This window comes from Globicephala melas, chromosome 2 (assembly GCF_963455315.2).
Source record: "Globicephala melas chromosome 2, mGloMel1.2, whole genome shotgun sequence".
In the NCBI taxonomy this organism is placed as follows: domain Eukaryota; kingdom Metazoa; phylum Chordata; class Mammalia; order Artiodactyla; family Delphinidae; genus Globicephala; species Globicephala melas.
In genome coordinates, this window is record NC_083315.2 from 77,296,044 (window position 1) to 77,310,698 (window position 14,655).

A 14,655-nucleotide genomic window follows, 5' to 3' on the forward strand; every position below is an offset into this window, starting at 1 on the left:
AAGCAAAACGAATTGAAAAATAGAATCCTTATACCTTGACCTTTTTCTCTATCTTCGTTATTCAATCCTGTGGAAGGACAGCTTTCACAACTGCTGGGGCCTGAGAGAATGTAATATCAGGTATGTTCATTGTTTCCATAAATTTTTTAAAAGGCTATAGAATAAGGTTCTACTTTCCCATTCAAGTCCTTCTGTCAGTGATGCTGGTGAAGAAAGAGGCCTTTTAGTAACTGTGCTCCGGAATCAGTGTCTCTTGTCGGGGAAGAAATAATTAGAATTTTTTTCACGTTTTGTTTTGTTTCTGAAGTTTACAAAATTAAAAAACAAATTCAAGTCTGATTATCCTGTCATTGTATATATTTTCGCTCCTTACCTGGTAACTTAACTGAAGAAACTGTCAAACTGGAGAATTTAAGTTTCTGGATTTTAAGCTAACTGTTCTAAATACAAATTTAAATTAAAAATTCTTTTAAAACCTTTTTCTGATACTAGTTTGAAAAGTAAAATTTAAAGAAGTAATCATGAATGTGACACCCTGGTTGGTCATCTTCCATCAAGACTCCGTCATTGTCAACCTGACTAGTTCCTTGAAAGGTGTTTATACATCTCAACAGGAGAGTTTCTGCTTCTTTTGGAAATAAAGATAATGATCCGTTAAGGATTTGCATGAAAGCTCCTCAGTTAAGTCCTTACTTGTTACCATCTTTATAACCATCAACCCTTCCCCAGTTTTGTGACCTTGTAAAAAAAAAACAAACAAACCTAAATAACACCTGAGAGCAAAGTCTCATAACAAGAAACACATCACTGCAAAGAAATTTATTTCAAACAGGGAAAACCTTTTTTAGTAATGTTTGAGAAATTGTGGGGTAAACCTGATTCAGGTTGTTCCCTAAAAACCGGAGCAGATCTCTCCACTCAGACTACCTTATAACTGTATTCTATGCCAGTAAATAGTGGGAACGTTTTTCCTTCCCATCTGCTTGAAGGTTTTCAAGTTCTAGTAATAAGACATTGAAAATTCTACCTGGTTCTCTGCAATTCATCTGGTATGTTTTGACAGTTTGGAGGTGACTGTCCTGAGCAGACAAGCTGAAGCACTAAAAATTAACTCAGTTTTCTGAAATATAGAATATTGTTTCAGGTATTTTTTTTAATAACGGAAGACAAATGGAAAGTTATACATTTTTTTCCAAGTCCCACCTAGGGAAAGCTTTTATTTCTGACCTATTCTGCTTAGATTGATTCCTTTCTCTCTAGTATCACAGTTAATCAGAAATATTTTCTAACTTCAGTTACATCTTGATGGCTCAGGAAGGAATAGTGTCTACATTTTTCTGCACTTAGACCCTGACGAAAGTCAGTGCTGGTGGAACATTGTCTTCAGTAATTTGTGGTCAAGTCTGATGCTCACATAAAATCTAGGAACCTTGCTCTTGTGGTATACCTCTTAAGCTAGTGGAGGTCACCAGGCAGAATATTTCCTAAATTTCTTAAGATACCTTGCTTTTTCAAATAAAAGATACTATACTTGTTGATAGAATTTGAATTACAAACTCTTTTGCCAAAATCTGACTTTAAGCAAGTATATATCTCAAAATAATATTTATGTAATAATAATACCTATTATAGATACCTTTTATAAATTTATTTTAATCCTCACAAAAATATTATGGGCATTTTATCACTGTTTTACAGACTTGAAAATTAATGCTCATCTTGCCTAATATCACAGAGCTAATGAGTGGCAAATCTGGAACTCTTCTGATTCTGTATCCTGTACCTTAGCACTATATCCTACTGTTTTAGATACATTAGATTTGAAAGGTCCACCAATCAAGCTCAAGTAGCAGCTGCTTTATTCATCTATAATACATGATGTAGCTCCTTTATCCTTATTAGCTATTAATTTATCAATACGAGACTTGCCTATTAACCTCAGATTTCTAAAAGTTCCATCAAAACTGCTTTATTACTACACTAATCAGTTACTGGGAGATACTCTTATATGAAAAGTCTGTTTCACAAGTTCAAGAAGGATCAGTGAATCATACATTTTGCTATATGATCCTCTCAAGGATAAGTTGCCAGATTTTTTCTAAGTTAAATTCCAACTCAGTGAAAGTTGTTTTTAAATACTGAAAGTAAAAACAGCATTATTTTTAACCTTTAATAAACAAGAATCCCATAATAGATGTGGTATGAAAATTAGAATTGGTGAATCATTCAATAAATTATACTTGGAAAATTAGCTAACCTTGAGGAAAATTTTTAATTAGGTTTCTACTTCATAACTTAGAGAAAAATAAATTTTAGAGGAATTAAGTACAATACCTAAAGACCTAAATGTGAAAAACAAAACTTTAAAAAGAAAACATGGGATATCTTAATGACATTGGGATAGAGAAGGATTTCAAAATAAGACACAACAAAGCACAGATTATAAATGAAAAGATTGATATATTTGACTGCCTGGAAATTAAAAACTTCTCTGCATCTCAAGACTCCAAAAACAAAATGCAAATACAAGCTACAACTAGAGAAGATACTAGCAACACTTCTAAGCGATAGAAGATTACTATGTGGACTACATAGTAAATATTCCCATCTTTAAATGTGTAGTTCCTTGAGCAGTGGTTCTTCAGATGTGATCCTCTGACTAGCAGTATCAGCATCACTGGGAACTTTTTAGAAATCCAGGTTCTCAAGGTCCCTGCTCCAGACTACTGAATCAGAAACTGTCATCTTTAACAAGCTCTCCAGGTGATTCTGATGCATGATAAAATTGGATAGCCATTGTATTAGAGTAAACTCAAATGGTAAATAATATGATAGTCTCATCGTCAATCAGAAAATGTAAAATAAAACAGATACTTTTTCATACTTATAAGATTAGCTAAAATGGAAATCTTAAGTTTTAACAAGGATGTGGAGAAACTGTAGCATTGCTGTTGGAAATATAAATAGGCATAACAGTTTTGGCGAGCAATTTGGGAATACCAACAAAGTTGAAGATGGGCATCTTATATGACCAAGTACTTCTACTTTTAGGGAGGTTCGTACTGTAGAAAAAACTCCCACTCAAGGACACAACAGTCACAAATAAAAATTTTTATTGCAGCTCTCTTTGAAATAATGAGACTTTATAACGACTGTCTGTCATAAAGAAATGGATAAACTGGTTTCAGTCCATATAACAAACACTACTGTATAATCTAAAAAGTGAAAGAATTCTGAAGCAAATATGGTAAAAAGTTAGCATCTTTTAAATATGGATAGTGATACATGTGTACTACTTTGTATACTTTGGTTGAAATACTTTATCATTTTAAATTTAAAAATTAAATGGAGTATTAAATATTAAAAGGAGTACCATCTGGCTCTGTCTTACATTTCAGGATTCTGCTTCAAAAGGTAATTGAGTTTGGATAAACCAGAATCTTCGATCTAGCTGAGGGGGGAAGGTGTAACTAGATACCGAAAAACTTTTTTTTAGCAATCAATAAATGCAAATTAATTGAGTATAAATCCCTGAGTAATTGCTGTGGCCCAAAGTAAAGGGACAAACAGGCATATTATAGGACCTTGTGTACAAAATCTATTAGAGTTGAATTTTTTAACTAGGTTTTTTTTTTTTTTTTTAAATAAAGTGGGAGAGAGCATGAAGGCTGTATATTCTAAACTGGTACTTCTTAACTTTTTTTTAGCCCATGTCTCATTTTGATAAACATAAATATCTTATATTCTTGGTTAATATAATTTGAAATTTCAAAATATGTTAAATACTATTCTAAAAATGAGTGAATGAAAGCTTTTGTGATTAGAGAGGAGCCCAGTTCCTCTCTCAACGTTTTTATCTGCATATCTAAAAGGGATCTTCAGTTCTCTCAGAAGTGCTAGGGGGAAAGGTCTGACTTGCTATATTAAGCAGGATGGGCAAGGCTATGCTGCTGAAACAAAAGAAACTTGAAATATCAGTGGCCTAACTAGAAGAACTTATTTTCATTCACACTACATGTATAGCACAAATCATTGGAGGACCCTGTTCCATGTAGTCCCTCAGGAACCCACATTGACAGACATTGCCATGTTGTAGCCTCACCACTGAAACACAGGACTGCCAAGGTGCCACAAAGGGGGAAAAAGGATATAGAGGTGACACATTGATTCTTAACTATGTCAGCTGAGAAATGAAATGCATCACTTGTGCTAAGTTCATGGCCCTAAACTAACTGCAGAAGAGGCTGAGAAATGTAGGTGAGCAGATGGAATATTTGATGAACTGTCTCTGTTCCTTATTCTCTTCACCACTTTACTTACACCTCATAGAAAGAATTAGATAGCTCCATGCCCTCGTTCCTCATGTGAACATTCTTTTTTTTTCTTTCTTTTTTTTTTTTTTTTTGCAGTACGCGGGCCTCTCACTGCTGTGGCCTCTTGCGGAGCACAGGCTCCAGACGCGCAGGCTCAGCGGCCATGGCTCACGGGCCCAGCTGCTCTGCGGCGTGTGGGATCCTCCCAGACCGGGGCACGAACCCGCGTCCCCTGCATCGGCAGGCGGACTCTCAACCACTGCGCCACCAGGGAAGCCCCATGTGAATATTCTTTATCAGCCAAAGTTTCAGAGGGGAAGGGCATAGGAGTGGTAGAACTCGAACACAAAACTCCACCTTGATCCTCCAAAAGTAACTTGATCGTGTATATTTTGCTTTACACCTTTAATTTTCTCTGGATCACATGATATCAAAGTGAATGTTGAATCTGGTTGTTTGCTATATGCTTTTCTGTCTAGGATGTGAAAGAGCAAAGCACTATCTAGGTCATTTGCAACGTTAAGTCTGTAACATTGCTTTGTTTTCATACCCAAAGTTTCTGAAAAACCAGCTACATAAATGTATGCTTATGTAAATGGGATGATCGACACACAAGGTCTGCTTACTTACGGGGAAGTAAACAGGGAGATTTTTACCAAAAATTCTCCAAATAGGTTTCCTGGAATGTCTTTGACATCTAAATCAAACTTTAGTTCCAAGATCCCTTGGATATCTTCTTGCAAAGATTGAACTGTGTGAGAGAGAAGTCCCCATAAGCTTTTGGGCAAGATTTTCAACTCCAGTAGTGGGAAATCATCACCTTAGTTCATTCAACAGACTAGATAATATTTGAGATTCCCCCTAAACTTGAAGACATTTTCAGTAACTTTGCTTTGAGAACTTAACTTCTTCAACTCGAGAAAATGAAGACTTTTAAGACTAATGAGTAGAGATGTTGTTGTTTGTCATTTGACGTTTCAGGTCAGATATTCAGATATATCTGCCAAATATGCCAAGTGCTATTAAAAATTGTGATTTTTTAATTGTAAAATACACTTAACATAAAGTTTATCATTAGTGATATTTATTATAGTATATTCATAACGTTATGTAAACACTGCCTCTACCCAGCTCTAAAACATGATTTCATCACCCCAAAAGGAAACCCATTAAGCAGTCAGTCCTCCTACTCCCCTCTTCCCAGTCCTTGGCAGCCACTAATCTTTCTCTCTCCATGGATTTGACTGTTCGGCGTATTTCATAAAAGTGAAAGCATTTGATATGTGGCTTTTTGTGACTGGCTTCTTTCATTTAGCGTAATGTTTTCAGGGTTCATCCATGTTGCAGCATGTATCAATACTGCATTTCTTTTTATGGATGAGTTTTTAAATTATAATTTTTTTTAAATTTATGCAGTTGGTCTTTTTCCTAATACTCTAAAAATAAAGCAGCTTTGTCCTTCATTTCATAAATGCATCAAACATATTTCTTTTTGACAACCAATGAATCTCCACTTGGAACAGAAAGCTAATTATTTTTTGGCGGCATTGGGTCTTCGTTGCTGCTCTCGGGCCTTCTGTAGTGGCGAGCGGGGGCTACTCTTCATTGCGGTGCACAGTCTTCTCATTGCGGTGACCTCTCTTGTTGCGGAGCACGGGCTCTAGGCCCGCGAACTTCAGTAGCTGTGGCACGCGGGCTCTAGAGCACAGGCTCAGTAGTTGTGGCGCACGGGCTCAGTTGCTCCATGGCATGTGGGATCTTCCCGGACCAGGAATCGAACCCATGTCCCCTGCATTGGCAGGTGGATTGTTAACCACTGTGCCACCTTGGAAGTCCAAACCTTTTATTCTTGATGTTTAAATCTTTACAAAGTATATCAAATAATCTGAGGTTTAACATACTTGCCAAATGATATTCTTGCCTTGATAATCAAGCAAGGTTAAGGTCTTCTACACCACTGATCATTGTTTTGGAAGCCAGTGATTAGCCGTAAATGACAAGTGTATCCAAACCCAAAAATCCTCGTGGTGAACTCAGCTTTGCTGGACTGGAATGCCATCACTATACACTTGCATCGTTTTGTTCTCATTTGCTTCATAGAATTTTGATAATCAGTTTTAGTAAACTCCCCCAATTTTTTCTTCTGTGTGTTGAGTCCTACATAACAAATAAAAGAGTGATTGACAGTAGTAAGTTTTCATTGTTTGAAAGGCAAAAAAAGGGGGGGGCAGCAGTGAATTTGATCTTTTTCAAAACTATTCCGTCTTTAAATTAAATCTCTTTGGCACTTTATCCTAATTTGGATTATCTTCTGAATTCCTTCTGGAATTTCTTCTCTGTTCTTTTCTCTAGCATATATGAAAATTGAAAACTGTAGCATCCAAGGTTTCTCCAACAGTATGAAGTTTTTTTATTCTTAGTCATCAAAAATGATGTGTTTTTCATTTGATGTTTTTTAAGTGAGGTGTAACTGACATAACATTATATTAGTTTCAGGTGTACAACATAATGATTTGATACTTGTATATACAGGTACACCTCATTTTATTGCGCTTTATTACACTTTACAGATACTGCATTTTTTATAAATTGAAGGTTTGTGGTAAGCCAGCCTGCATTGTCAGATGATGGTTAGCATGTTTTTAGCAATAAAGTATTTTTAATTAAGGTATGTACCTTGTTTTATTAAATGTAATGCTATTGCATACTTGATAGACTATAGTATAGGGTAAAGATGACTTTTATATGCACTAAGAAACCAAAAAATTTGTGTGACTCGCCTTATTGCGGTATTTGTTTTATTGCAGTGGTCTGAAACTGAACCTATAGTACCTCGAGGTATGCTTGTATTGCAGAATGATCACCCCAGTAAATCTAGTTAACATCCGTCACCATACATAAGTTTTCTTACCACAGGAACTTTCAAGATCTACCACCCTAGCTACTTTCAAATACGCAGTACAGTATTATTAATTGTAATCACCATGCTGTACATTATATCCCTATGACATTCATTTTGTAACTGGAAATTTTTACCTTTTTGACCTCCTTCACCCATTTTCCCCACTCCCACCCCCCCACCTCAGGCCACCACCAGTCGTCACTGTATCCATGGGCTCAGGGTTTTTTTGTCTGTTTTGTTGTTGTTTTTAGATTCCGCATACAAGGGAGATCATAACGCTGTTTATCCTTTTTTGTCTCACTTATTTCACTTAGCATAGTGCCCTCCAGGTCCATCCATGTTGCCACAAATGGCAAGATTTCACTCATTATAATGGCTGAATAATATTCCATTGAGAGAGAGAGTTTCTTTATCCAAAAAAAAATGATGTTTTATGTTGTGTTCTCTCAGACTTTGCCCATAATAATACGAATGGATTTTTTGGTAACATAATCTATGTTCGATTTAATATGAGAGGCACTGTTGGGATTACGTGGGTGATGTTAACAATATTGAACAAGAGGTATTTTAGGGGTGATATTTATTTATTTATTGCTTATCTCCATTACATCATTTTATTTTATTTTTTTTAACATCTTTATTGGAGTATAATTGCTTTACAATGGTGTGTTAGTTTCTGCTTTATAACAAAGTGAATCAGTTATACATACACACATGTCCCCACATCTCTTCCCTCTTGCGTCTCCCTCCCTCCCTCTCTCCCTATCCCACCCCTCTAGGTGGTCACAAAGCACTGAGCTGATCTCCCTGTGCTATGCAGCTGCTTCCCACTAGCTATCTCTTACTTTTGGTAGTGTATATATGTCCATGGCACTCTCTCACTTCGTCCCAGCTTACCCTTCCCCCTCCCCGTATCCTCAAGTCCATTCTCTAGTAGGTCTGTGTCTTTATTCTTGTCTTGCCCCTAGGTTCTTCATGACCTTTTTTTTTCTTAGATTCCATATATATGTGTTAGCATATGGTATTTGTTTTTCTTTTTCTGACTGACTTCACTCTGTATGACAGACTCTAGGTCCATCCACCTCACTACAAATAACTCAATTTCATTTCTTTTTATGGCTGAGTAACATTCCATTGTATATATGTGCCACATCTTCTTTATCCATTCATCTGTCAGTGGACACTTAGGTTGTTTCCATGTCATGGCTATTGTAAATAGTGCTGCAGTGAACATTGTGGTACATGACTCTTTTTGAATTATGGTTTGCTCAGGGTATATGCCCAGTAGTGGGATTGCTGGGTCATATGGTAGTTCTATTTTTAGTTTTTTAAGGAACCTCCATACTGTTCTCCACAGTGGCTGTATCAATTTACCTTCCCACCAACAGTGCAAGAGGCAAGAGGGTTCCCTTTTCTCCACACCCTCCCCAGCATTTATTGTTTGTAGATTTTTTGATGATGACCATTCTGATGGGTGTGAGATGATATCTCATTGTAGTTTTGATTTGCATTTCTCTAATGATTAATGATGTTGAGCATTCTTTCATGTGTTTGTTGGCAATCTGTATAGCTTCTTCAGAGAAATGTCTATTTAGGTCTTCTGCCCATTTTTGGATTAGGTTGTTTCTTTTTTTGATATTGAGCTGCATGAGCTGCTTGTAAATTTTGGAGATTAATCCTTTGTCAGTTGCTTCATTTGCAAATATTTTCTCCCATTCTGAGGGTTGTCTTTTTGTCTTGTTTATGGTTTCCTTTGCTGTGTAAAAGCTTTTAAGTTTCATTAGGTCCCATTTGTTTATTTTTGTTTTTATTTCCATTTCGACAGATTAAAGTGGGGAAAGGCTGGAGGCAGGGAAAGCAAGTAGTTAGACATTTTTAGTAATTCAAGAATCATTGTAAGTTCCTTAAGGGCAGGGCCTATTGTTGTGTTGTTCATCTGTCTATTTCCAGTCTTTGTATAGGTTGTGATACACAGTATAAGTTCATAGTTATAAATCATTTGTGGAACATTGCAGAAAGTAAGCTTAGTGAATAAATAAATGAGTAGATGAATTCTCCTTTATTGTTAAAAGAAAGACAGCTAAAGACTTAAACTAATGTGGTGGCTGGGAAATAGACTAGAAGAACATGGTGGAAAGAGTTAAGAAGGCTAAATGAAGGATTAGAGTGTAATACAACAAGAGGAACAAAACTAGGCAGACTCAAAACTGAACACTGGGAAACTAGAGAAAAGAAGGTGCTAAGTAACAACTGAGAAAGAAAATGCCTGTGTACGTGTAGGGGTTTTTTGTTGTTGTCAAGGGAAGAGTTATTCAGGATAATTGCTGATCAGTCTATCAGATATTAAAGCAAGAGCTAATCGGAAAATACCCCATAGACAGTGGAATGAAAAAAATATGGATTTGAGAGTTAATTGCATGTAATTGATAGACTAAGTCATTCTATGGATAAATTCTAAGATTAAACTGTTTCGTGAATGAATTCTGGTGAGAATAAGAACAGGCTAAATTATATCATTGTAATCTTTTTTAAAAAATTGGATCTATGTTTGAGCTATGCTTTATTGTGTAAGAATAAATTCTGCCACCAAGAATGCCAGTAATCTGTCCATATTTTCCATTGCAATGCAATTCAGTTGTAATGAATATGGCTACCAAAATTTTATTATGTTTTTTTTATTAAGGTAGGATTTGTGGCACATTTAAAGCTATCCTGTGGCAAACTCAGCTGGGAAAGAAAACTATACAGTCCTCTGCATAGCAGAAATTTTCTTAAAGGGTACATTTATAGACAAAATGACAAAGTTGCACAACAGTAGTGATAGACAGTCTTACAAGTAGGTTCTCAAATAGCATCCACTGTTGCAAGTCAGAGAGTAATTACATCTGCATAGCATGGAACAGATTGTTAGTTGTACTTTGGAACAGTTGGCCCTCCGTATCCACAGGTTCTGCATTCGCGGATTAGACCAACCCTGGATCAGATTTGATTCCTCAGTTATGGAGGAACTGTGCATAAGGAGGACTAGCTATATAACACCATTTTATATAAAGAACTTGTGTATCTGTGGATTTTGGTATCCGTGGAGGGGAGAAGGGGGTTCCTGGAACCAATTATCCACGGATATTGAGGGATAACTATATTTTTAAACCTCAGTTCCACCCCCAGTGATAGTAGCATCATCAGTCACATGTTCTAGATTTTTGAGAAATAGAAGAGAAGCCTAGAAATCATCTCATTCATTTCACATTTCTAAGGAAAATCCGCCAGAGCATGGAAGCCTCATAACCAGTTAAATAGTTAGGCTAAGGCCAACTAATAAATAGTCTCTTGACTCCCAATCTAGTACTTTTCCTGTAATATTGCACAACCCTCCTTCTTTATATGTGATTTAAGATGAGAAGTTTTCGTCTAAGCATTGATTTATGGTTTTATTTATACCTAGAATGTAAGAATTATTAGGAAAGTACCATTTTCTCTTACCAACTTTTTATATGCAATAAATTTATCACAAAACTTGACTGTATTATTTTACTGATAAGAAAAAAGCCTAGATTCTGTTTTCTTTGGCAAGTGATTCATTCCACCTGGTTTAAATTTAGATAGTCAGTATTTTTAGGGAGGTGTTAGTAAATTTTGTTGAGGGAGAAACAAGAATTTTTTAAATGATCTTTCTTTTTAATCCTTTTTAACCAGCAAGAAGTTGAGAAGTTTACAGACCTAGAGAAACTCTACCTCTACCTTCAGCTGCCTTCTGGTCTCAGCAATGGAGAGAAAAGGTAATACCACTTCTTGTCTTTGCCTCAGTTACAGTGTTTATGTGTGTGTTGTGGTTGTTATTGTTTTGCACTATTCCTAAAACCATCAGGAAACAGACTGTCAAAACAGTAGATCTTTTTAGTCTTTGATCATATTTGGTTAAGTGTTTACCCATAGTTTTTGCTAATTCATTTGTGTACCTGGATGAGTGCTGTGAAATGCAGTTGGGTTATGTTTTATAAACAGATTAGTGTATTTATACAGTGTGGCAGATTTTGAAAATTGAACAGAAAGCCAAAGAATAAACAGATAAGTATTGTGAGCAATAAAGTGCAAGAGTTTTTTTAGGTACTGTCAGGTAAGCAGATCACAGAGCATAAAAAAGAAAAAAAAAATGAATTGCCTGTATGGCACATGAATTTATGATAAATGTGTGATGTTTTAAGTGCTTGCGGGATATTACTCTATTTTCATTAGTACAAATATTTAATAGCCTCATTTAGAAAATATAGAGAAAAGTTGTTGGTTCATGCATTCTGTTCTTAAAGGAGTTTCTCTACCCTTTTAAGTATTTCTCAGAGTTCATTTCATTCATACAAGTTATGCTTAACATTACTTTAAAAGTATAGGTATGAAAAGAATTGGAATGAAAAATCTGTTGCTTTTACTTTTTTCCCCTTGGACCACATTTTGTAACTATTTTAATAATTTTCTGTCCTAGAAATTGCTCAGTAATTTCTTTGAAAATGCATAAATTATTATTTATGAGTGAGGAGCTTCCCTCATGTTATAAGAGACACTGCCAGATAATAAAAATTTATGATGTTTAGTGGAGGTGTTGTCCTGGAGAGGAGGACTGGTTACAGAAAGGACCATAGAGGGAGACTTGTCCTTTCAGGATCTCTCCAGTGTGAATTCCATTCTGGATCATAGAGGCTTTAGTAAGATTCAGGGTAGTTACTTGAGAATGCTAAGCAAATAGAAAATAAACAATTTTTTCCATAACTTTAATTTTATAGTTTGATGATTTGGTAAGTTTAGGCAAATGAACAGGCAAGTAAATAAACAAATATCCCCTTAGAGGTAATTTTGGCCAAACAAATGCCTTATGTTTTCAATGCTCCATCATCTCTGCCAGTTTAGAGACGGTGGTGGGGATGGAACAGGGCGATAACTTTAGTCAGACACTAGCTATAGAAAATGGCTCACAACCACAGGTGGACAATTTGTATTTGGATAACTAGGCATATACTTTATGTCCTGAGTTTGGTTTGGTCATTTATAGTGAGTTTACACACAGTCCTTTAGTGGAACATTTAGGCCTGGTTCAAAAACTATCAATGAATTGCTGTCTAGTTCAGCTAAAACATGTTTTTGTTTTATGATTAGTGATCAGAATGCCATGTCATCTAGTCGGGCACAGCAAATGCATGCCTTTTCCTGGATTCGGAATACCCTAGAGGAGCATCCTGAGACTTCACTGCCCAAACAGGAAGTCTATGATGAGTACAAGTAAGTATTATGTGTATATGTCAGGCATGCAGTATATTAAAGAGATGATATACTATACTTGGCTACAATGATTTGTTTTATCATTGGCAAATATCATACTGGTATATGAGAGTTTAACTTAGAAATCTCTGGATTCCATTCATTTCTAAGCTCCTCTGGTAGCGTGTGTAATAAAGAACAGGATTACTGAATAAAAGGATTTCTTTAGAGTTCTTCTGGATCACAGGAGGGATGTCTGAGGGCAGAGGGACAATGGAGTAGGTTTGGTGAATAAAAGGATTCCTGTGAAGTTCTTAAGGATGACAAGAAGGGTGTGTCTGGGGTTCGTAGAGGGACAGTGGATGGCAATAAATAAATCAATGCATAAGGAAAAACTAAAACATGTTTTTTATTTAGATTTCTTAAATGTCTTTTTCATGAATTCAAAACTTTCCTAATCATTTTCTGTGCCACCCCGAGAAAAAGCTAAGTATCTGGAATGTTGTGAATAACTTACTCAGACGAAGGAGTTCAGTGGCTTGCACATAGAAGACACTCAAACAGTTTTGATTGTACAGATAACTTATTTAAACACGGAAAACACAAGTATAGAGGCTAATGGGCCTTTCTGGATAAATGTTATAGATGCTGAATCTAGTCTTGTTTAACATTTTATAATTGATTTGGAAGCGGGAATTTGTTCTAGCAGAGTAAGTGAAACCAAAATTTTCTGGGTATTGAAATATCAAAGCAAGGACCACGTATGTGTTGTACTTACACAATGTGGAAGAAAAGTGTCAAATAAGTGCTGCTGTTAGCCAGTGTAAGATGATGCAAAAGAACTACACTTACTGAGAAGATTATTGGTATCTAGAAAGAAAACTTTCTGTGCTCATTCAAAATTCTGATTCCCTCACCTTAAGAAATGCAGTAGAACTGGAGAAAGTCTAGAGAAATATGTCTGAAATAATCAAGGGAACAAGGTTAAACTGAACAGCTTTAGATTTTTCCTCTTTAGAAAAATTAAAGCTAAGAGTACATGTGATCCAAGTCTGTAAAGTTCATTTTCTCAGTCTACAACAGTCTACTGAATACCTGCTATGTGCCATGTCAAACCCTGTAAGAAGTTCTGAGGATACAACAAATAAAACACAGCTTCTGCCCTCATCAAGAATATGAAAAAACAAAAACAAACAAAATATATATATATATAAATATATATATAGTGAGCATGAATTCTTAACTACAAGTTAATTCTAATTAAGATAGAGATAACCTTGTGAAACTACAAAGAAGTAAATTTAAATTCATTAAAAGTTTATTAATATCAAGCAAACGTGATATGTTTAAGAAACCCTGTATCGAGGATCAAGAGAATAGGTTCTGTCGTTAAACTTGTGTGACCTGGACAGGTGTTTTAACCACTATTTTTTCAGTTGCATAATCTATAAAATGAGGTGATTGAAGAGGTATGAGGTTTCCTTTAGCTCTAAAATTCTGAAAGTTGTCTGAGGTAGGAAATGAGGAAAACAAATTATCCAAAATGTCTCATGTTTCCCAAAAGGCAAGTCGGACAAATTAATGCATGACATTTCCATAATGAATTAATAAGGAAACCGAGGATATTTATATATTTTTGAAGTGATATCCTTCCCCTGCACAACCCTTTGCATCACCATTAGAGACAGCACCCTACATTTGTGGAAGTATGACTCTGAACCATTAAAGCAGTCCTTACGTTCCTAAAAGTTTCCTGCCTTGGGCAAAGCACAGTTATATTTTTCTATAATATTTTGCTGTGAAATCATTTTCTAAGGTTCTCATAAATTCTTACAATTTTTTTCACTAAGAAAAGTTAAAGGTTTTTCCTAAACAAAAGAGAACCAAAACATAACATTGTTTTGGGACAAGGAGTGGTAGCTCCAATTTTGAGTGGTTTATTCGCAATTCAGTAGAGAGCAACTGAAATAAAAGGAAGTAACTTAGGCTAGAGTTTTAAAAGGAAGTAGTAGATAAGGGAAATTCTTGATAATGACGTAAATAGGAAAGAAATACCAGTTCTGTTCATGGAATTTGAAAGTATTATACTAATGATTGTCTCTTTATAAAAATCAGTATATTACTATACAATAGTACTGTAACTGAATCTGAGTATTTTAGTTCAAAACACATTTCACTAAGAATGTACGC

General features: G+C 35.5%; 1 protein-coding gene across 1 annotated transcript in view; it reads left to right on the forward strand.

Moving 5' to 3' along the window:
• RFX7 (regulatory factor X7) overlaps positions 1-14,655 on the forward strand; it is a 149,415-nt gene that overhangs the window by 71,286 nt on the left and 63,474 nt on the right. The window contains exons 3-4 of the mRNA XM_030878763.2: positions 10,912-10,994; positions 12,364-12,486. Coding sequence (XP_030734623.1) covers positions 10,912-10,994; positions 12,364-12,486 — 206 coding nt within the window. The remainder of the gene's footprint in view (positions 1-10,911; positions 10,995-12,363; positions 12,487-14,655) is intronic.